Source organism: Myotis myotis, unplaced genomic scaffold (assembly GCF_014108235.1).
Source record: "Myotis myotis isolate mMyoMyo1 unplaced genomic scaffold, mMyoMyo1.p scaffold_m19_p_3, whole genome shotgun sequence".
Taxonomy (NCBI): domain Eukaryota; kingdom Metazoa; phylum Chordata; class Mammalia; order Chiroptera; family Vespertilionidae; genus Myotis; species Myotis myotis.
In genome coordinates this window covers 203,226,637-203,249,866 of record NW_023416335.1, presented here as the reverse complement: position 1 = coordinate 203,249,866, position 23,230 = coordinate 203,226,637, and the positions used below count along the sequence as shown (strand labels likewise).

General features: G+C 39.7%; 1 protein-coding gene across 3 annotated transcripts; it reads right to left on the bottom strand.

Annotated features, from left to right (window-relative positions):
- Positions 1–633: 633 nt before the first annotated feature.
- FBXO7 (F-box protein 7) lies at positions 634–23,187 on the bottom strand. 3 transcript variants are annotated; one of them, XM_036297701.1, is made up of 9 exons: positions 22,870–23,187; positions 18,904–19,198; positions 14,440–14,667; positions 12,202–12,343; positions 9,635–9,718; positions 5,646–5,741; positions 4,214–4,390; positions 2,274–2,311; positions 634–1,319 (listed from the first exon to the last, which is right to left on the bottom strand). In XM_036297701.1, exons 1-9 carry the CDS (start codon positions 22,989–22,991, stop codon positions 927–929), a joined length of 1,575 nt encoding a protein of 524 aa, XP_036153594.1. In that variant the 5' UTR covers positions 22,992–23,187; the 3' UTR covers positions 634–926. The 3 variants fall into 3 exon arrangements, with proteins under 3 accessions (XP_036153594.1, XP_036153596.1, XP_036153595.1); XM_036297703.1 differs by lacking the exon at positions 22,870–23,187 and adding an exon at positions 22,680–22,814 and having other exon boundaries at positions 639–1,319; positions 18,904–19,046; XM_036297702.1 differs by lacking the exon at positions 22,870–23,187 and adding an exon at positions 21,050–22,041 and having other exon boundaries at positions 639–1,319.
- Between the last annotated feature and the right edge of the window lie 43 nt (positions 23,188–23,230).

The window sequence follows — 23,230 nt, the reverse complement described above, 5'->3', positions numbered from 1 at the left end:
TTGTAGGAAAAATAAACCTTGAATTTTGTGTATTTTAACTCTTAAAAAAAAATAAATGTTCTTCAAATAAGAGTCTATCTTTGAAAAACAAGTACCTGACCAGCATTCAAAGCAGTAACACTTTGTTGTTAAAAGAGGTCATCTAGTTAGATTACAAATTAGGCACCAAGTGTCAAAACACAAGGGAAAAAAATCATAATTCCACTCCAGAAGAAGCCCCAAACAAAACAAGAGTCCCTATAACCCAATGGCCGCCAGCAGTGCTGCTGCAGGGCCCAGAAGTTCACCCCACACTCCGAGTCCCTATAACCCAGTGGCCGCCAGCAGTGCTGCTGCAGAGCCCAGAAGTTCACCCCACACTCTGAGGAAGAGCTGCAGGGCCAGGAAGGAGGTGGACTGAGCTGGTGGGTGTCCAAAGTTCAGTTCAACCAAACTAGCTCTGCTTTTGTCATTTTATAAATCAGCTTCTGCAAATGATTTCATTTGAAAAAAGGGGCCATTAAAATGTTTAAAATCCCCTGCAACAATTTGATGACGCTGAATAGGTTCTCTGATCATTTTTAAATGTCCAAGTAATGTTGTAAAGCTGTTCTGAATATTTATCACATATCTTTCTGTAATAAAAGTCGAGACTGCCATGTAATTTATACTTAATTTTTAAAAATCTGGTACAGAACATTATCGGTGAACAACCTTCATTCTAGAGGGAAGTCAGCAGCCAACTATTCCCAAGGCCAACCTTGTCATGAAGTAACCTTTGGGCCTCACCACCCCTGGAGCTTTAAATACATCTACTGAAAGGCTTGTGTGAGTACATTCCTCACCACCACAATCAGAAAACACTAGAGGTCAACAACCCAACAAGATGACAGCTGTAGTTTTAAGAAACAAAACCAAACAAGCTCCAGAGTGGGGTTGCGAGTCAATCACATGAATGGTAGCCGGCTATCAGTTGGCCGACCCCTGTTGGGTCTGAAGGGAAATCTGTCATTGGGGCCACCGCGCCCTGGCAGGATGGGGTTAGGTCCTGGAAGTGGGCCAATTGGATCAAAACGTGGTCTGAGTGGAGGGAACTGGCCGGGTGCCGCCCCCGGCCCAGGGATGAGTGAATTGATTGGGTTCCCAACATAGGGAAGTGTTAGTCTTTCATCAAATTCACCACCAATAATTCCTGGAGGAAGGAGCGAGCTGGGAGGGAAAGGCCTGGGGTGGAAGGGATTGGGGTAGAATGGGTTGGGGTGGGGTGACGACGGCGGCAGGAACATCATATGCCGAATTCTCTGAGCTTCTTTTCTTTGTTTGTGCTTCTTCTTGTACAACTGAAGAAAAACAAGAACAGGATCTGGTAAGTGGTTGGGATGTCTCCCCAGAGTTCCAACCTGCTTTCACTGTACAGATCTGTCCTTTCCTTTTCCCACACTATCAAGCAGACCAAAAACCAGTGCACAGAAACGAACTTTCACCATTTCTTTGTAAGCGAATAAGGTAGTGGCTCTGAATACAATACCGATGAGCTCTAGTCTTTACACTGCAACCGAGCAATTGTGCCAACCTGGAGCAACAATACAGCCAAAGGAGGGATAACTGAGTGGCATGTACTTTCAAGACTGCAACCCAGAGTGCCCAAGCTAACGTGCAATCGTAAGTCAGCCTTTTTGAAAAGTAGCAAAGTTAAATATTTGTTGAAAATATCAAGCCATAAAATATAAAGGTGTTGGGGGGTGAGGTTATTATTTTTCACTTAAATTGTGTCCCTAATAGATCTCAATTTAAACAAGATGAAACAGATGCCCATTTTAGAGGATGGAACATATTTTGTACATATTTGAATACTTTCATTGAATTTTATTCTTCTCTAGTCCTTCCTCCCAAGTTTTTCTCAGTCCTATCAACGTCTTTTATAGTAGGCATCAGCAAATAAAATAACATCACTTTTTCTTTTCTTAATGTACTATTCTAACTAGCAGAACAGCTAAACACTATTCCAGCACAAAGCAACTCACTTTAAAAAAATCTTCTTTGAAACAGAAGAAGGGAGAATGTTTTATTAAGGTGAAAAATAATCATTGTGTTAAAACTTACTTCCTGTGTAATTACAAGAAAACGGACTGAGTTTAAAGTAAAAGTTGAAAACATTTCCATTTACTGAAAATGAGCAATAAATTTAGTGAAAACAGATTACATCATAAAAAAGTGAAAACTGCCCATAATGTACTAATCCACTAGTTATTTCTGTGTTGTGAACATTAGCCTTGATATTTGCAAACACTTACTTCTTTCCAATCTGTGTCTCGAACTCTAACAGTACCATCTACAAAGGAAAAGCAAAAAATAAGGGTTTAAAATGCTTCATTCATCCAGCATGAAACAGCAAGTTTGCCTCTGTCCTAAGGAAACGAAAGCATCCTCATTAAGCAGAAACAGGAATCCATCCTTGGTTTAACACACACTACCATTTATACTTTCTTGAACCTAACTCAGATCCTCTCTGGACGGCTGAGGGCAGCCGGCACTGCTCTGTACTACGTGGCTGAATGCAGTGACTCCCTCAGGGATGCAGAGGGCTGCACGGCTGTTCTCTCCTGTGCTAACTGACCCACACTACACCGTCTCCCACTAACTCCATCTAGTGTGTCAGCTGCTTCTGACCCCAAGTCTCATGTCACACTAACCCAGGTGACAACCTCTGAGTGTCTGTATTACCGCTCATGGTCATTACTGGAGGTCAAGCTGGTAAGGTTTTCTTCCATAATTGGGTTAGATTTTCTCCCAAACATGTTCTGAATGATTCGACTCTCAGAAATTTGATCATAACTAAGTAATTTTCAATGTACTTACTTAAAATCTGTGAAATGAGGAAAAGAACTCCTTTTAGTGACGAGTTTGGATAAAAGATAGTGATGTCTTCTCTAGATGTTATTATATTGGCATGGAAGAAAAAGTTATAAAAGCTCCAGCCCCATAACATTGTATGTACAGGGAAATTCAAGAAAAAAATATGAACACTCAGCTTACAAATGAGCTTGTGGACCACAATCTGGAAATGAGGTAGAGACTGATTGTATTTTAAACCTGAACTCAAATATACAAGTAAAAAGTATTTGTTCCTTTCATGGGTATTTTTATCATAGCCTGCTTTTTTAGGGTTGGATCTTCCATATATGTTGGTCATTTTGTCTTTTCATTTTGACTATAATTTTTTAAATTTCTGAGATGACATTTCCTGCCTCCAGGGACAAAATAACATTTTAAACTTTGGATTCAGGAGCAGAAACAAAGAATGAGGACCTCAGGAATCAAGAAGGAAGACAAGGAAAAACCAGGTCATTTGCACTTTCTACATTTTGAAGCTTTAAAAGAAAAAAATTTTGACAATCCAAATGACTCTACATGTACTTTTAATTTAAAAAAAAAAAAAAGAGGAAGGGAACCTACCCATACATGTTTACTAGAGTGGTACATTATCATATATAGCACCATCATTCAAACTTTTTTATTTTACACTGTAACATGTAAGATTTTTTTACATTTATGTATCTATATAGCTAAAATATAAGTTTACTCCTATTTTATAAAGTGCTGCTGACTTTCCTTTTTTTTGTAAAATGACCCCTTAAATTGATTTTGTGACCCACCCAGAGTCAAACCACAGTCTAACACTGATAGGTAGTAAAATGGTGGTGACCAAAAAGAAGTTCCACACTCAGGCTTCCAGCCTTGTATCTGGAAACCCTGTGACATTTTGGAGAATTCTCCCCAGCCCCAAGTTCCACTGTCATCACTGCTGCAATGATGACCAGGTCACCTTAAATGTGACAATGCAGAAATACAGCTTCCCCAGCAACACGCCTGCCACAGCAGAGCAAGACTCTGTCCACTAGTACTCTGGTCACAACCTGGAAGTAGTTAGAAATGCAGTGGATTTCTAAGTCAGACACTGAGGATGGCCGATAGAGAATAAACCTATCTCACGTCCATTTTTCTATCCTGACGGTCTACTTAGTCTAAGTGGCTATTTGAGGAGAGTTTTCAGGACATAGGCAAAGGTTTATGAAGCTTAGAATCTCTTTACTATAGGCTGTATGTTATGATTATTTGCTACCCTAAAAAAGAAAACCTATAACTAAAAACTTCTGGCAAGCTGAATCATTAAGAACTAAGACCTCAGTAAGAAAGAGCCCCTTTCTTGTTAACATGTCATCATGGAAATCACCTCGAAAGTCCCGCAGATATAAACACCTCCACAGAAGTTGGTCATTTGACGCGATAAAGAGGTCACGACAAACTGCAGACAAAGACAGGACAGAACGAACGTCCAGAAGTCGGAAGATCCGTAGTTTCAGCTCCAATGGAAGGACTACCAACCCAAATACATCTGGGAGGTTCAGTGCTAAAAGGAGAAAAAGAACAAGTGTCTCTGAGTAAAGAACATCCAGCTTTCCCCACACATTCAACAAAAGCGGGCAACTCGTTCCTTTATAGAGAGGTAACAAACTGGGAGGTGGTCTCAATTATCCAAGCACACACATCTACAACAAATGTTTAACCCCAGGTTAACTAGATTACTACTACTAAGCCCCTTCCTTGTTCCCCTGTGTTAGTGGAAAGACAAATACTGTTTAATACAGATAGAAAAAATAATTCTGACAATTTGTAGATATTAGTCAATGGCTTCTTTTAATTCTCTTCTCAACTACAGAAAATGGATAATTCACTGGCTTTTATAACTGGCTCCCAATGCTGCCACTTATTAGCTGTGTGCTTTTGGACAAGTTACTTAAACTCTGCCTAACTCAATTTCCTCATCTGTAAAATGGGTTAATAACATTATCTACCTCACTAAGTTGGGAATTAAATTTATTAATACATATAGTGCTTAGAACAATGTTTGGCACACAATAAGCACTCAGGTGTTAGCAATTACTATTAGGAGGTAGAGCCCTGACGGTATGGTTCAGTGGTTGAGCGTCAACCTATGAACCTTTTGGTGTACAGGACAATGCTCCAACCAACTGAGCCACACTGGCCAGGGCAAGTCACTGCGATTTTTAAGTATTTTTTACTACAACACAAATAAGAGAAAGCTGACTATACAAGAATCTTGAGTGAATATAAACCTCACTGAATTATTCAGTTTCACCATCTATAAAATGAGAATAAAAGCTACTTCAAAGTTGTTAGCATTAAGTAAGAACACATGTGAAATATCCAAAGTACCTAGCATAGAGCCCCAATAAATATTATTTAAAAAAAAAAAAAAACCTTAGATGCAATTTACAGGCTACACATTATTTATTTATGTGTTATTGAACTTATTATGGGCCAGACCCTGTGCTAGGCCATGAGAATACAAAAGTGAATAAGACATATTCCCTGCTTTCAAGTATTCACAACCTTAGGTGGAAAGAAATTATATCAACAATTATTATACACTGAATAAAGAGCTACAATAAAGATATGTACACAATGCTATGGAACTACCAAGAGGGAGTGAATAACATTTAAGGAATTAACATTTAAGCTTAGTCTTAAAATCAGAGCAGAATTTCACTAGGAGGAGAAAAGAGGGGAGAGTCATGAGCACAGTACTTTAAATTTACTATTCTTTCTAGCCATTTGACCTGGGATCATTTATCATCTCTCACCTTGTCGAGTAAAAGCCAGAAGAGGATACACCAGCTGGTCTTTGAAGAGGCGAGAGAGTTTCTGAAGATCTTTGTAGATGTTGGCTACATTTTCCCCTAGAATATTTAAAATAAAAAATCAAATAGAAAATCAAGTGGAAAAACTTGAAATGGTATCCTCTACTTCAGCCAAACCAATCAAAGAGGTAAATAAATTTTCACAAATAATTCCAACACAGATATAAATCAAAATCTCCAATAGACTAGGGAGTATATAGCATGAGACTCTGAAAGCTAAAATCCCATATCAAATGAAGTGAGCTGTACCAATCTATACAGCTCATAGGCTATCATTTGGCAGGGAACACTAGATATACTGAACTAGAGGCCCATGCATGAAATTCGTGCCAAGAGTAGGCCTTCCTTCCCCCGCTGCCGGCACCAGCTTCCCTCTGGCACCCAGGACCCAGGCTTCCCTCACGGCCCCAGCTTTTGTCCGGAAGGATGTCCTGAAGAATGTCTGGTCTAATTAGCATATTATGCTTTTATTATTATAGACTAGAGGCCTGATGCATGAAAATTCATGCAAGAGTAGACCTTCCTTCCCCTGGCTGCCAACACCAGCTTCCCTCTGGCACCTGGGACCCGGGCTTCCCTCCTCTGGCTGCCAGTAGGCACCTGGGACCTGGGCTGGCTTCCTTCAGGCCACCTGCAGGCACCTAGGACCGGGACGGCTTCCCTCCACCCCGGCTTCATCAGGAAGGATGTCTGGAATGACTTCCGATCTAATTAGCATATTACCCTTTTATTATTATAGATATCTACCAATCTGCTCTGAGCACTGGGAATGCAGTGGGCACTACTCTTGTGGAGCTTAGATTTAGTAACAAACAGTGTTTATAACACAGTTTTCAAGCCTTCTTTAGAATCAGCAATTCTCCCTCAGAGATAAATACTATTATTCCCACTTTAAAGACAGGACAAGATATAGAGCCATCCAAGGTCTTAGAGTAAGTGGCAGAGCAGGGTATAAGGCTAAGTAGGGCTCCAAAGCACTCACATTAGCCACTAAACTGCTACCAAAGTGTGGTCCATGGATCACCTGTATTGACATCACCTGGGAAATGTTTCTACATATTGAATCTCAGGACCCACCACAGACCTACTTAATCAGAACCTGCATTTTAATAAAATCCCCAGGTGATTTTCATGCACATTACAGCATGTACACTGTCAAACTGTGCCTAGAGTTCCCACTTCAGTTTTGCTATAAATTTACCAAGTGTATAACCTTGAACCTTCTGATCTGTACCTGTTTGCTCACCTGTTTAAAGAAGACATCACCACTGCACCAGATAAGTGTAGTTAAAATTTAAAGCTACATACACAGTGCCTAGTATTTATCAGATAATCAATTTATGCTTGCTCCCTCCCCAGTCCATATGTATGCAACTCACTATTCTATATAATAAAAGCATAGTATGCAAATTGTCCCCTCAACCGGGAGTTCCTCCAGGAGTTCACCAGGGAACTAGGGGGCAGGACCAGCTGGGGGAAGGGAGGGAGGCCCTGGCCGGCAGCCGCTAAGGACCCTACCAGTGCACAAATTTCATGCACTGGGCCTCTAGTCTATAATAAAACATGCATAACTTGATAATGAATAAAAAAAATATGCAGCTAAACTCTACATCTTTATTGCATGAATTACAATCTTGAGTTTAAATCAAATTTCAAGATTTTTTAAAATATATTTTATTGATTTTTTACAGAGAGGAAGAGAGAGAGTTAGAAACACCGATCAGCTGCCTCCTGCACACCTCCTATGGGGATGTGCCCGCAACCAAGGTACATGCCCTTGATCGGAATCGAACCTGATACCTTTCAGTCCACAGGCCAATGCTCTATCCACTGAGCTAAACTGGTTAGGGCAAATTTCAAGATATTTAAAAAATAAATTTGGTTTAATGTGAAAACTGATTTTCTATAAAAAGAAAATTTCCTTCAGTGATCTATAATAAATATAATTAGGGACTTAGAACAAAAGGATAAATAACAGTACCTAGTATATATGGACACTATAAGCCACAGTAAACATTTATTTAAATGACTTGTCAAATGAACAGCATATTCCTAACATAAAAAGTGCTACATTAAAAATATTCGATTAATATAGTCCATAAACTTGTAATAAAACTGTATTAACTTTTTCCCTCCCTTTCATTTCCTTTTTTCCTTTCCTTTCATTTCCTTTTTAACAGAAAGCAAATAAAGAAAATGAACTGAGCTACATTTCTATAAAAGTTGTTTTTAAAAAAAGGCATAGGAGTCAAATCTATTCCGATCCTAAATTCCACCATTTATTAGCTCTGTGACCTTGAAGTAATTTAACCTCCTCTAGACCTATTTCCTGATCTATAAAATGGGCATAATAACCTCTACTGCTATAAAGTGTAGAGTATTTCTACTCCCCATAGCACAGAAGTGAATATACAGTATTGTAGCCAAGGAATTTCTGGCCCTAATGGTAAGATCATCTTTAAAGATTTAATGAGTCAGTTCATGCATTCGCAACAGGAGCAATATTGCCCCCAACAGGGCAAAAATTGGTTCTTGGGAGGGCAAAAAAATAAAATCCTAGTTATGACATTGGTTTTGCCCCTCCTAAGGGTCACAGTATACAAATACAGATATCTATCGTATTAAATTTTCATGGGGGAGAATGACTAGGGGGAAAATGTGTAAATGGCTCTTTCGGGGATTGATAAGGGAAAAAAGGTTAGGAAACACTGGTCTACTATGACATTATATGTTCAGAGACCATTATAAATATGTACAGTTGACCCTTGGGCAACACAGGTTTTAACTGCACGGGTCCACTGATATACAGATTTTTTTTAATAAACCACAATCAGCCCTCCATATCCCTGGTTTTGCATCCTCAGATTCAACCAACAGCAGATAGAAAATAGTGTTTTCCATCCGCAGTTGGGAATCTGGATGCAGAGGGCCAATTGTATGCATTGGTCTATATCATTTTATAAAAGGGACTTGAGCATCCGTGGGTTTTTGGTATCTGCAGGGAATGTTGGAACCAATCCCCCTTGGATACCAAAGGTCAACTGTAGTTAAGTTTCAGGGGAGTCAAAAGTTATATGTGTATTTTTGACTACATGGGGGATCAGCACCCTAACTCCAGTTTTCCAATGGTCAACTGTATTCTGATGTCTGCTTTCTCTATCAGTTTCAGTTCATATACGTCAGTCTCTCAAGGCTTGATCTCCCCTGGGAACTAACAAGACTAAGTTAGGCCTTCACAGCAAAGATCTAGATCTACATGGTCTTCCCTTAAAAGACACTGCTTTAAATGTCATCTCTCCCCTATACCACACCACTCTCCATCTGGATTTTAAACCCTCAAGTTTACTATGAGGATGAAATGGAATAACATCTGTAAAGGCACAAAACAGTACTTAAATATGATACTTCCCTCTCTACCCCATCTCTTCTCCTTCAACCACCTACCCACATCTCATCCTTTGACTTAAGTTAAAAAAATAAAAACTTAATTTCTTTGCGTCTACTAATAATTTTATAGAACATAAATGAAACCATGCATAGAATGCAAACTTCTGGTAAAGGTCCAATCTACATCAAATTTATATAGGTTTAAGCAAATATCTTCAATAATGAGGTTCCATTATACTAGTATGGTTCCCACAAAACATAGCTCCTCTCCATACTGGCTAACCACAATGCCAGAAAAATCCAGAAATTATGAAGCATCAATAATGTGCAAAAAATTACATACTAGTGTCATTACATAATGGCAATGTAAACATAATCCAGCATTCCAAGATCCTAAGAATAACAGGAAACAGAAACTCTGCATCATGGTCTTGAATTTGCTTTAATCTCATTCAGAAACTCAGTCTTTTGAACATTACCTTTCAGGTTTTTAAAAGTGAAGCTCTCAAAATGTCATCCCAAAAGTTAAATCACGGTTACATTACCTAGTTCCTCTTTGCAAATAAAAGATTCTGGCAGCAGCTGCAATCTTTTCACACTTCTAATCTCACTGTTGATTTTTAGTGTAGCTGTAAATAAGCAAAAGAAAGATGAAAATTCGTCACTTCATCAATTGCCTTCATTTTCCAGTATGGGACTGTATTTCCTTGCCCCCAATATACAAAGGACACATTATACAAAACAAACTGCTCTATGCTTACATCCTTCCCTCACAGCGAAGTCCGAAGTATAAACATGCCATCGCATGAATTAAAAATCACTCTAAAACACCCCTTAAAAACTACAGTAAACACCTTTATATAATACCTATATAAAAAGTATTACCAATAGCAGCTCATTAGTAACTGGAAGATATGCAACAAGGTTAATAGAAGACAGTTAAACACAATAAAATCATTATTTCCACCAGTATCACCAAAACTCCATTTATTTTTTATTTAACCCTTGGCAATGAGTCTTCCCTTGTTTGTTAAATGAATCCTCTCTCTAGACCCAAAAGACCAATATTCTTGACATCACCAGAGAGTTCAATTTCATTCACATACACAAAGGCATACTTCATCTCATTCTATGAAAGAGCCAGTGATGTGCTTATGCACATGTGCACCGAACAGGATGTCTTCGGTGAAGGAGAGATTTAAGGACACACTACTCCTTTCAAAGAATCAAGCCTGGAATGGCTGTCTGCCATGCAAGTCTGCAAGCAGGTGACTTGCCAAGAATGGTAAATAAACGAAGTATCGGAAATCATTAGACATTTAACAGCTATTCTCTTTTAAGTATCTTGAAACTCTAGTAAATAGAGGTTATTATACAGATGTTGTTAAAGAGTTTTAGTAAGAAACTGAGGCAAAAATTACAACCTCACATTTACCATTTGGTAACTTCCACCTTGCAAGTTATGCTTAAATGGAGGCAGCAACTGCTGATCTGGGTGGAACACCCAACTAAAAGTTACATTTGTAATTGTCATGAATTGCTGAAAAGGCATTACTAGGTCCTCGTGCCATCAGATAGTTGCGTCCAGACAAATGTGGAATACCACCAAAGCTATTAAAGCTGAAATTTTGAGACTTTTAAGTAACATGTCAAAGAATCGAGTCATAAAAAGGAAATAGCAGAAATTACACAAAAGGGCACCTAGAACTGTCTTTCAGCAGAAAAAAAAAAACACATTATAAAATCTTGTAGGGACCCCAATAAGTGAAATAGACAAACATGTTGCTGCTCAAGATTTAAGTGGAGATAGTTCTACTAAGCCTCCTCCCTGCTTCGTCTCAGCAGAAACTAGGAGCTGCAGAACATGTTGAAACCACTGAGCTAAGACACATCAAAGCACCTGCTGCCTTTGTTATACAAAGATGAGCTTTGCTGAAAAAGGAAAAATGCAGTCATTCCAATATTATCCTTAAGAGGATAAACCTCAAAAATCAAAATGCAGCCCTAACCGGTTTGGCTCAGTGGATAGAGTGTCGACCTGCGGACTCAAGGGTCCCAGGTTCAATTCCAGTCAAGGGCATGTATCTTGGTTGCAGGCACATCCCCAGTAGGGGGTGTACAGGAGGCAGCTGATCGATGTTTTTCTCTCATCAATGTTTCTAACTCTCTATCCCTCTCCCTTCCTGTCTACAAAAAATCAATAAAATATATTTTTAATTTAAAAAAATCAAAATGCAACAAAAATGCAAGATTCTAGTCACTCAAATGGATCTCCAGAATGTTTATTATGAAACTGTTCCAAACACCACTGATAGTTGGTATGGACATGCAGGTGGCATCTGAGCTAAAATGAAATTGGGATGTATTGCTATCCCAGTGAAATTTTCTTAATACTGAAGACAACTAGGAAAGAAACCATTAAGAGCGACTTTCCCAGGGTGTGGGAGAAAACACACACAGATTAAAGCCTCAGAACCCTTAGTGTTTGTGGGTATTTATATATTGTTCAGTGGTGCCAAACTGAATACAAAGGGACCCAGCTCAATCTCACCTCTTACCATCTCTCAGTTTGAGACCTTGATTTAAAAAAAAAAAGCCATTTATAATCACAAAGAAACGTATATTCTTCAAAGAGTTCATCTCACTCCTATTATAACAACTCCCACGGGAGCAAAAAATAAATTATAAGGTTAAAACAGCAAAAGAGTAGAGCTGCTCAAAGAATGAAGGCTGCTAGCCTAAAACATCAACCCGTAATTCTCTTTTTTCATATAAATATATTCTTATTGATTTCAGAGCGGAATGGAGAGGGAGAGATAGAAATATCAATAATGAGAGAATCATTGATTGGCTGTCTCTTACACGCCCCACACTGGAGACTAAACCCTGACCTCCTCGTTCATAGGTTGATGCTCAACCACAGAGCCACACTGGTAGGGCCAACCCATAATTCTATAACCTTTCAGACTCATGTTATCAGCGGTACAGGGATTAAACAAAGTTGAAAAAAGACTATATCATAATGGGCAATTAATGAACTGGCTATAAAACATTTGGAGAGAAAGATGTCAGTATTCGTAAACTAATGACTGCAACTATGCCATCCAATTACCATTTATGACGACTAGGTTTCCCAAAGGCACACAGGTGAGAGCAGCAAAGCCGCCCTCACAGAGAGGATGTGTGTACTGCAGCTTATACACTCCTCCTGATTTCCAGTTCTCTGGCATGGAAATAGCTTTGGTTTCAGTCCCCTGGGGAAGGAAATTAAAGGGAAACAAATATAGAAATATATTACTCTCAAAAAGATTAACCATCCAGGAAGTCCCTAACTTGTCTAGAAATAAGCATTCCTTACAATCCCCTTAATAAAATTTGTCAAATCATTAACATTGCTATGAATAAAATTTTGATAGAAAAAAAGTTTCCATATATTATCCTCCATCAAAATTTTTGTTCAAGCCAAAACCGGTTTGGCTCAGTGGATAGAGCGTCGGCCTGCGGACTGAAAGGTCCCAGGTTCGATTCCGGACAAGGGCATGTACCTGGGTTGCGGGCACACCCCCAGTAGGAGATGTGCAGGAGGCGGCTGATCGATGTTTCTAACTCTCTATCTCTCTCCCTTCCTCTCTGTAAAAAATCAATAAAATATTAAAAAAAAAAAAATTTTGTTCAAATAGATAAAATAATATCAGAGATGGAGTTAATTTCTCTCTTCAAAGACTCACTTCTCTGCTTACCAAGGTCATTATTCAAGAACCCAACTTAAATATCACTTTATTTGGAAATCCCTTTTAAAAGAAAATATATATAAATACATGCTAAGCGAAGTCAGTCAGAAAAAACTAAGAGTTACATGATTTCACTCATATGTGGGATATAAAACTGAAACTCAGAGACACAGACAGATAACAGTATGGTGTCTACCAGACGGAAGGAGGTGGAGGAGTGGTAGAGAGTAAAGGAGGCCAAATATATGGTGATGGAAGATGACTGACTTTGGGTGGTGGGCACACAATGCAATATACAGTAATGTACACTTGAAACCTATTAACCAATGTCACACCAATAAATTTTTTTTTAAATCCTGCCCTGGCCATGGCTCACTTGGTGGGAGCTTCGTCCCAAACACCAAAAGGTTGTGAGTCTGATTCCCAGTCGCAGCACATAACTAGGATGCTGGTCGGGGCAAATATGGGAGGCAACCAATTGATAGTTCTCTCTCACATCAATGTTTTTTTTCTCTCTCTCTCCCTTCCTCTCTAAAATCAATAAAAACATATCCTTGGGTGAGGATAACAAGAAAAAAATCATGTTTGTCATCCTCTTTCTTTTATCCACTAACGTTCAGTTCATATTTCCATTGTTATGTACTTCTCTAATGTTATTTATCATAATATATTATAATTTTCATTTTATTTATCTCCCATACTTGTGGACTTCTGAAAAGGACTGTCTTTATATCTTGATTCCTGGCTCAGTGCATGGCATGGTGCAGGTGTTCAGTGATCACTGAATTACTGTTACTCATAATACCACCAGTTGTGGCATCGCTATTGTGTGAGACTATGTAGAATCTCAGGCTCCACCTTAGACTTATTAAATTAGAATCTGCATTTTAATAAGATCCTCAGGTATTCTGTGCACATTAAAGTTTAAGAAACTCTCCCACCACCACCACCACCACCACCACCCCCACCCCACCACCACACCAAAAAAAAAAGTTTAAGAAACTCTACTCTAAATGTTCTCTGTGAATCTCTGGCATCCTATCTATGGCTAAGTCTCTCCTAGAATTTAACCAATACAGTACAATGCTTTGTATACTTGTCTCTCTCACTCTTGGACTATAAGCAACCTGGGAGCAGAGACAAAGCACTGCACCTGACGATGGAGAATGAATGAATGAATGCAAGCAACTACAGCATAAGAACAATGTCCTCTTCCTAACTGAATCTTATTAAATTACTGGCAATTCATAGAGCCATTAATATATAAAACCTAGTGTGTCATCATCTGTCTAGTCACACCCAATCCACACTCACTGAACACATTTTACCTACATATTATCCTACATACTGTAATCTTGTGGTTCTTTTAACCCAAGTTGCCATCACTTTTATAATATTAATAAAAAACTGATAAAACGAAAAAAAGGAAGAGAATACTTACTGCTTGCCTACTGTATGCCTATCACTGTGTTCAGCATATTACATTTAATATCCAACCACATTTAATAAAGAAATCTAGAATACACAACACAAAAATCTAGGGATATTTACTGATATACCTCCTTTCCTAATAGAAACGTAAACCCTAACAAGATGCTTGTCTTCTCTTGTCATCTTACCTGAGGTATATAACCCGACTCCAACATGAGAAGATGAATGCATACTATCAAGGCATCACTGGGACTAGAACAGTCAGCTGACTGATACAGGGTCTCTAATGAATGGGGCACTTGCCCTTCCTCTGATTCACTGCAGAGCATTGGTTCTGAGGGGTAGAAACCTGTGTCTTCATCCATATCCACAATATCTTCAATTGACTCAGCTTCAACATTTTGACTAGGCCCTGGCTGAAAAGGATAACAAACAATGAATTCATTAAATAGACTTTTATACATGATATTTTGTATCCTAAAGTGAACTGAGATTAGTGCTCAAAGTCAAAGCACATTATTGGGTTCAGAAATGGGACACATTAAAGCAAGCCCTCCTACATAAATGAGCCTGCAATCTACTCCTCCATTCCAAATTCCTTATCTCCATTAACCTGGAAATCTTCCTAGATTTCTCAGTCTGCGTTACTAAATCCCACCCCAATCTGATCATACTTCAAAGTTCCACTGAACCTATCTCCTAAGTATCTCTAAAATCTGCCCCTTCCTACTCCAACAGTACTTCACACTCATTTATCTCCTGACTTCCAGCAACAGCCTCCCCAATACACCTGACTCCACTTTTTTATCTTCCATACATTCCACCCACTGCTGCCAGTTTTCTGACAATTAAGACACCAATTATGTCCTATGTCCCAACTTAAACTCTGTCAGTATTTCCCCAATGTAGACAGCAGCATTTCCCTACATTGTGCCTTGAAATGTGACCCTAGATGTTCTTAGGAAAGAAAGAGGTTGACAATAAAATAAGTTGGAAAATGCTACATGCTATTGCTACCTAACCTTCCCTCCATATTCACCAAGTATGCTGTGGCATTACAAAGCTCTGAGAAGTCCAATAATAATGAGTGCATAACCAAGAAAGGCTATCCTCCTTCCTCACTTACTTATAATCTCATGAAACAAGTCTTTCATAGAGGACATGCTGAGAAATGCAGGCCTACAAATAAAGTCCAAACTCCTAAACTCCTTAGCATACAAGGCCTTTCGTCACCTGATCCCTGACTCTGTATCAAGTTCACTTTCTGCCAGTCCCTTCCTCCCCACTCTAGCAGTCTCTACCTCTTCAACAGAAGCGACACCGACTACCCTCTACTTTGCAAAGGCTGTATTACTCCACTTCATCACACAGTATTGAAATTTTCTAATTACTCATCTACATCCTACCATGACCACAAACTTAGAAATGAACAAACTACATGTCAACTATTTGTATAACCCCAGTACAGTACCTAAGACATAGTAGACACTCAGTAAAAGATGGTTATCTTACAATTCATTATGTTTTGTTTTCAGTGTTTTCTCATTTGCAACATGCAAAAATGCTATAAAATAGGCATGACAAATGATGTCACCTTTTTATACATGCTGTAATTGTGACTCATATTAAATAACAATCGAGGTTACCAACTAATAAAACTTTGAAGTGAACAAGCTCACCAGATTCCCAGTTCACGGCTTTTAAACATAATATGCTGCTTCAATAAGACTACGTTACTATGTTAACTTTGCTCACAAAGTTGGTTTTCTAGGCTTGTGCTCAACTCCTAATGCAAAGCACATGTTTCTTCTTTTTCAGTTCATGTTTCCATTAAAGAAGGGGCAGAGGAAATTAAAATTACATACTATGAGTCCAAGGGTGGGAGAATGTCAAGGAGCATGAGGTTATTCTAAAATCCCTGGTGGCTTATGAAAAACATCCAAATTCACTTGTTAAAACCTAGAGGGCAATGACAACTCACACTACCTAAAAAAGGAGGTTCCAATGGACACAGACACTGGGGCAGTGGGGGCTTGCCCAGAGTGGGAATGGCTGGATGTAGGGGGGCCGGGGGAGGCAGTCAAACGGGGGAAAAGGAGACATATGTAAAATTTTAGACAATAAAAAAAGGAGGCTCTATCATATTTTGAACAAACAGAAATTACTTATTAAAACCACTTAACACCTAACTAAATTATAAAGTGTATAGGTTCTTTGCTTCTTATCTACTAGAGGCCTGATGCACAGAATTCGTGCAAGGGGCTTGGCCCTCGCAGCCCCTAGCAGCCCCAGCTGGCCCTCACAGCCCCAACTTTGTCCGGAAGGTCATTTGGAAGGTCATCTGGACGGTCATTCTGCTATTCAGTCTAATTAGCATATTAGCTCTTTATTATACAGGATTATGCCTAACTTTGGGCCATTAACTACTTACTGACAGTTGCATGGGAGAATATATGTGAAAAAAATATTGAAAAGGTTGCCCTAAACTGATAATGACATAAGAGGAAGATATCAGAATCCCCTGGTGAACTTATCAAACCTTACTGCCACTCAATGAGAACCACTGGCATTCACTGAGCCATTCTGATATGATGAGAATATTTATCTTACTCTTCACGCATGGGGAAGTGAAAAAAAAATGTTCAGCACCACCTCTCTGAACAGATCATTTACTAGTATCATATGTCATTTACAAATGACTGGAACAAGTGACTAAAATGCAGCTTATAGCTAGCATTAGGGTCTGATACCCAGTTATCTGTTTCCCATTAAAGAATCAACAGGTACTAGATGAGTTCCCAAATATAACGGCATCTAAGAAAATTAATTTATACTTAACTGCAAGAGTAAAATTTTCCTATTTTCATTTTCTAATGCTCCATCCTACATTTAATTAGCAGACCGTACTGTTTCAAGCACTTAATGCATTATTTATGAGATTTCAAGCTGTTTCCACACGAAGGTTTTACAGTCGTCCTATACAAGTCTTAGAGCACAAAACAGCTTGCTTTTGGAACTTAAATTACTAACTTGAGGTAATATTAATTTCTCAAAAGTTTCCAAAAGAAAACTAGTAAAGTAACTATTACATATACTATGAAAAGTTCCATTTTACTGGACAATTTTAATAGTACACAGAAGTAAAGGGAATGGGCCCTTCCACCAGAATCTCTGAAGGGGTCTATCAGCAAAAATGATTCAGAAATGTAATTTAAATATGTGACTGAATATTCTTACTCATTCCCTAGATTACCTCTATGAAACAAAAACACAAAATTACATAATAATTTCTAAAAAAAAAAAAAATACACATAAAAGTAGGTACATTAAGCTTTATAAAAGCCTTTTTTAACTTGCTTAATCTCTCTGGATACTATTACTAAAAATCTGAACATAAATGCTTTTCATAATTTACAAACCTCTTAAAACGTATTTTTTAGTATATGTATATACTGAAAGACACGCTAGGCACAATGAATAATTATAAATGTTAAAGGCCCACGAAAAAAAATTAAATTGAAGAGATAAGTACATAGATAAAACCATTAACAAGCTGACATATATATTATTAATAAATTAAGTAATAAAAATGATCGCTTGAGACTTACAAGAAATCAAAAGGCAGGATAAAAAATGAGGTGTTTCCAAAGCAATAGAGATAATAAAGATAAATTAAAGTATTATGTTTGGCAGGGCCTTAGGACGGGTAGAGATACAGACAAGAGGGAGAGGAGAGGTAGTGAATTACAGGCTGGGTGAGCAGCAAGAGCAAAGGTGCGAAGCAGTCCTTAGGTAGTGTGTACATGTGCACATGTTGAGTGTGTTGGCTGGTACAGGGGGAGAGACATTCTCCTCCTCTGCACCATGACAGGGCTGAACTAGAGATATGTGGTCTTTTTCAATTCAAAAGTGTGAGCACGGGTATATCTGTGACACACAGTAGTTAAGAGCAAGGGAACAACATAACCAAAAAGCTGTAGAAAGAAAATGAACCTAGAAAGTGCACTGAAGAACAGACACTGTAAGCCTGAAATGGAAAGGAAACACTGACAGGGCTTGTTAAGGGATTGGGTATGAGGAGTCAAAAATCACTCCAAAGTTTTAAGCTCAGGAAAACAGTAGTACCACTGACAAACAAAAGAACATCAGTGCACATATTTTCAAATTTATGTTGGCATAGAGAATATTAAGTAACAATATTTTTTGAGGTGACAATTTTTAACACCCAGGTATAAATGTCCAACAAATCATTTGGAAATAACTGGACTATGTATAGCCTTAACAAGTGGAGCAGACCAGAGAAGCAAAGCTGGGAACATGAGCTTAACCGGTTAACTGACACGGTATCTTGAATTAAAAAAGGACCGCCACTTGCATCTATAGATGCTTATGGCATTCAAATAGTTAAAGGCAGCGAGAGAAGCCAAGGGGTAATTTATCTGAGGGGGTAAATGAATATCTGAACAAAATAAATAGGTAAAAACTGGGTTCTTCAGAATGCCCAATATTAATCCAGGCATTTAGCAGTTTCAAAAATGTTTCTATAAGAATATAATCTGCAGTCTACTGATGATAATGATCCTGACTGGCTCAGAATTCAATCAAGTATGATTTGTCAACTACCCATTTTCTGTCTGAATAGTAATACCCACCATACTGCCATCATTCCAGACATCGGATTGGGCTGCCTCTCCTTGGAATGAATCAGTCCGCCGTTCATCCTGTATGCTGGACTGACTGGAGGGGGTGGCCAAAGAAGGTTGGTCATTATTCTGGAGTGAGGAATGCTCTGAATCTGTGGATGAAGGTAAGTTAGGTGCTGGAATGGCATCTTCAAGAATCAAACATATCAAGTCCCCAGAAACAATCCCATATGAAGTCAAGGTCTCTTCATCTCCAGTGAGGGCATCCTTGTTGTTCAATGTAATTGCAAACCGGGTATCAGAACTGCCAAGAAAGATGGATAAGGATGGTAAGAGCTACCTACCTATTACCATTATCCTCAACAATAATATATTTGGAACATATATAAGGTACATGGTCTGACCCTAGACCAGCCGTGGACACACTACGGCCCGCGGGCCGGATCGGGCCCGTTTGAAATGAATAAAACTAAAAAAAAAAAGACCGTACCCTTTTATGTAATGATGTTTACTTTGAATTTATATTAGTTCACTCAAACACTCCATCCATGCTTTTGTTCCGGCCCTCCGGTCCACTTTAAGAACCCATTGTGGCCCTCGAGTCAAAAAGTTTGCCCACCCCTGCCCTAGACAAACTAAATAATGAAAATGAAACAAAAATAAGAAGGAAGCCAAAGTTTGGAAAAACAACCAAATTATTTGTTCTTATCACCAAATGCCTAGGTTACAGATTTCTAATGGCAACAATTCTAGCCTGTGGGATAGGATACAGTAATTATCTATCATTAATCCATGTTTTCATCAGTTCTAAGACACATACTTTTTGTATTTTGATCTTTGAAATAAGGATGCTTCTTAAAATCTATGACATATCACAGCTTAACAGACAGCATTTTTTCCTTTAGTGTTACATAAAACAATCTCTTAAGAGTGACAGCAACTGAGATTCAATAAAATACAGTCTTTTCAAAATGTAAATTATAGCATTCCTCTGCTGAAAATCCTCCAATGGTTTCTATTGAACTTGGAACAGAGTCCTTAGCATGGCCTCCAAGCCCAAGAGTTGACCCCAACCTGCTTCTCTACCTCACCCACCTTGCGCCATCCTTCCTCTCACGGACTGTTCTCTATTCACATGAGCTTTCTATCTGTCCTCAAAACAAATCTACTTCATTGCAGACTTTGGGCCTCTGCATTTGCTCTTCCAGCTCAACTGACTCCCATCACTCAGGTCTCAACTCAGAAGTCACCTCTTCAGAGATGCCTTCCACCAATCTCCATCACTTGATTTCATTCTCATGTTTATTTTTATTGTAACTCCGTTATTTGAAAATATACTTATTTATATGTTGTCTCTCTTTCCAAACCCCCACATTAGAAGTTAAGTTTCATAAGATCAGGTATCTTGTCTGTCTAGTTCAAAACTGTATCTGCAGCACGTGGCAAATAAAAATATTTGTGGAATAAATGCAACCAACATTGGATGAGACTGAAATCAGGCTACCCATTCAATGCCCTTACAGGACAGTTAGCTATGTCGGTTCCAAAATACTAGACCCATGTCCTAAATGAATATTCGTAATCACAAAAAGCTGGACGAGTATATGTAGATGACTGAATACAAATTCATTCCTCCTACTGGTAAGTGTAAGTTCTCTTCTTTCTGATGACCAGCTATGATGTCTTTTACAGGGAAGATAGCACAAATCCAAAAAATCACTGGTAAATAAGCTCAGAGCTCAAATTATCCTAAAGCAATGAACCCTGCGCCCATTTGGGCCTCTGTCTATGTGATACATAGACAAAACCATTAACAAGCTGACATATATATTATTAATAAATTAAGTAATAAAAATGATCACTTGAGACTTACAAGAAATCAAAAGGCAGGATAAAAAATGAGGTGTTTCCAAAGCAATAGAGATAATAAAGATAAATTAAAGTATTATGTTTGGCAGGGCCTTAGGATGGGTAGAGATACAGACAAGAGGGAGAGGCGAGGTAGTGAATTACAGGCTGGGTGAGCATTTGGGCCCATTTCTGTATCACAGAGTATCTGACCTGAAAGAATAACCATCATTTCACCATGTGGTGGAAAGCAATAATTAACAATTGTAAAACATTTTATAAGACATCTACACACAGCAATACTGACTTCATTAACTTCTTGAAGTCAAAGGATGAAGTCCTTTGAAAAATCATGCTGTTTATTCTTTCTCACAACGCTGCATTTTCAAAAGTGCTTGAAATAATTCATTGTTTTTCCTTTCACGTTTCTTCTTACCAATTAGAGTGTCTTTGGTTGAGAAATTACTGAAGTTTTAGAAACTACTCCTGATGACCTTTTAAGCTCATCAGGAAATTCCCTCCTAGAAACTTCAGGCCTTTTAAAAAATGTTTTATGGCAACTCCAGATCCACTTACTCAGCCAAGACATTTTAAAAAATAATAATGTCATATGGACACATTTTAAAACTGCCTATTATAAAATGAACATATATCCAGAAGCTACAGTCCTTCCAGTTAACCAGCCTCTACTATGAAAACAAACTTGAAAGAGAAACTAACTTGGGCTCTTGGGTAAACAAGGAGTCACACTGTGTTGCACATCCGTTTAAGACCGCCCCTCCTAATTAAAATAATAATAATAATAATAATACACACATGAAAATACCTTAAAAAGAGAGGTTAATTTTGAAAATTTGTGGTGGGGTAATGAAGTCAGCATCAAAACTCTTAGGTTTAACACCAAGAAATTACAATAGGCATGTCACTTAGTATGTTTAAAGGGGGTTATGTCAATACCTCATTTTCTATTTTTGTCTTAATTTGGAAAAAATCAGGCCTACTTTTAACCTGAAAAATGGAAGGGTGAGTAGTTCATAATATGGTCTCATTTTTCTGAATTCCCCACAAATAGAATGGAAGTTTGCAAAAGGAGCCATGTAATTAACAGAAAGGTTTTCTTTTTAAAGAATTCCTCTAAAAAGGCCCAGCGAACATTTTTTTTTTCTTATCACAAAATTCCAAATTTGAAGAGGATCACCCTTATGTCCCTCTATTCCCAGATTATTGTCCCCAAAAGAGACCCTCAGTGGAAACAAAGCTGCCTCATCTGCAGCCCCATAAACAACAGACTTTGATCCTTTCCTTCTCAACGTCACTGCCTCCAGAGTCATCATAAGGCCCACGTGTACCTTCGTTTTAGCAAAAAAAGCAACAGCTCGCCCAGGAAAACAGGATTATCTGAAACACCCGGACACGCTGCACTTCGCAAAACTTCGCAGCGGTCCCTGGCCGGGTAGCTCCGTTGGTTGGCGAGTCCTCCCCAAAGGCCAAGGTTGCAGGTTCAATCCCCGGTCAGGACACATACAAGAATCAACCCATGAACGCACACATACGTGAAACAACAAATCGATGTCTTTGACCCTAAAATCATTTTTTTAAAAAAAATAAAAACTTTGCAGGGCGCTCACTGCGGCGCCCGCACGTAGTAAACACCCAGTGAAGCCTTCCGATTACTGCAGCCTCAGCGCGGCTCAACAAGGTGCAGGTGGCCTCGGAGGCGGGGCCGATGCTAACTCCTTTTAGTACTTTCCAAACTTTTTCACTGAAATACCCCGGCAGCTGGAGAGGGTGAAGTTACTTCCCTGGGGGGCCTGATACGTTTTAACCCAAACGAAACCCGTAATTTCCAACTTGACGTCTCCAAGGGCGGGGGAACTCTGGGCGCCGCCGGCCTATCCCCCGGTTCGTTTACTGGAAAAACGGAAGCGACAGCTCACCCTGGAAGGGGACGGAGCCCCCCGGACGCCGGGCCATGTCCTCCGAGCCGGGACCCAACGCCCGCTCCGTCCCGGCGACGCCCGCTCACCGCCCGCCTCACGTGACGGCGGGGCCCGCGCCGCCCGCCACGCCTCCCGCAGCCCCGGGCCGGCCCGGCGCCTCCCCGCCCGCGCCCGCCGGGCCGCGTACCTGTACCCCCAGGTGGGCAGCAGGGCCTGGCTCAGGTGCGCACGCAGCTGCCCCAGCGTCGGCTCCTCTATCGGCATCTCCAGGGGCCAGGTCCGCTTCTGAAGCCGCACCCGCAGCTTCATGGCGGCGGCAGGGCCCGGGGACCTGGACCCAGAGGCGGAGACGGTGACGACGGCGCGGCCTGACGGCTTCTGCCTCCAGCGGCGGCGGCCCCGGAGCGACGACTACCGGAGCTGGGGGAGGGGTGCTGAGGGGTCACGGGGAGACACCGCGCAGCTTGCCGGACTCTGCGACGGGACGCTCGGCCCCTCTCTGGAGGGCGCCCCCTGCAGCCCACCCCGCGAGCGGCCGCTGACGGCTG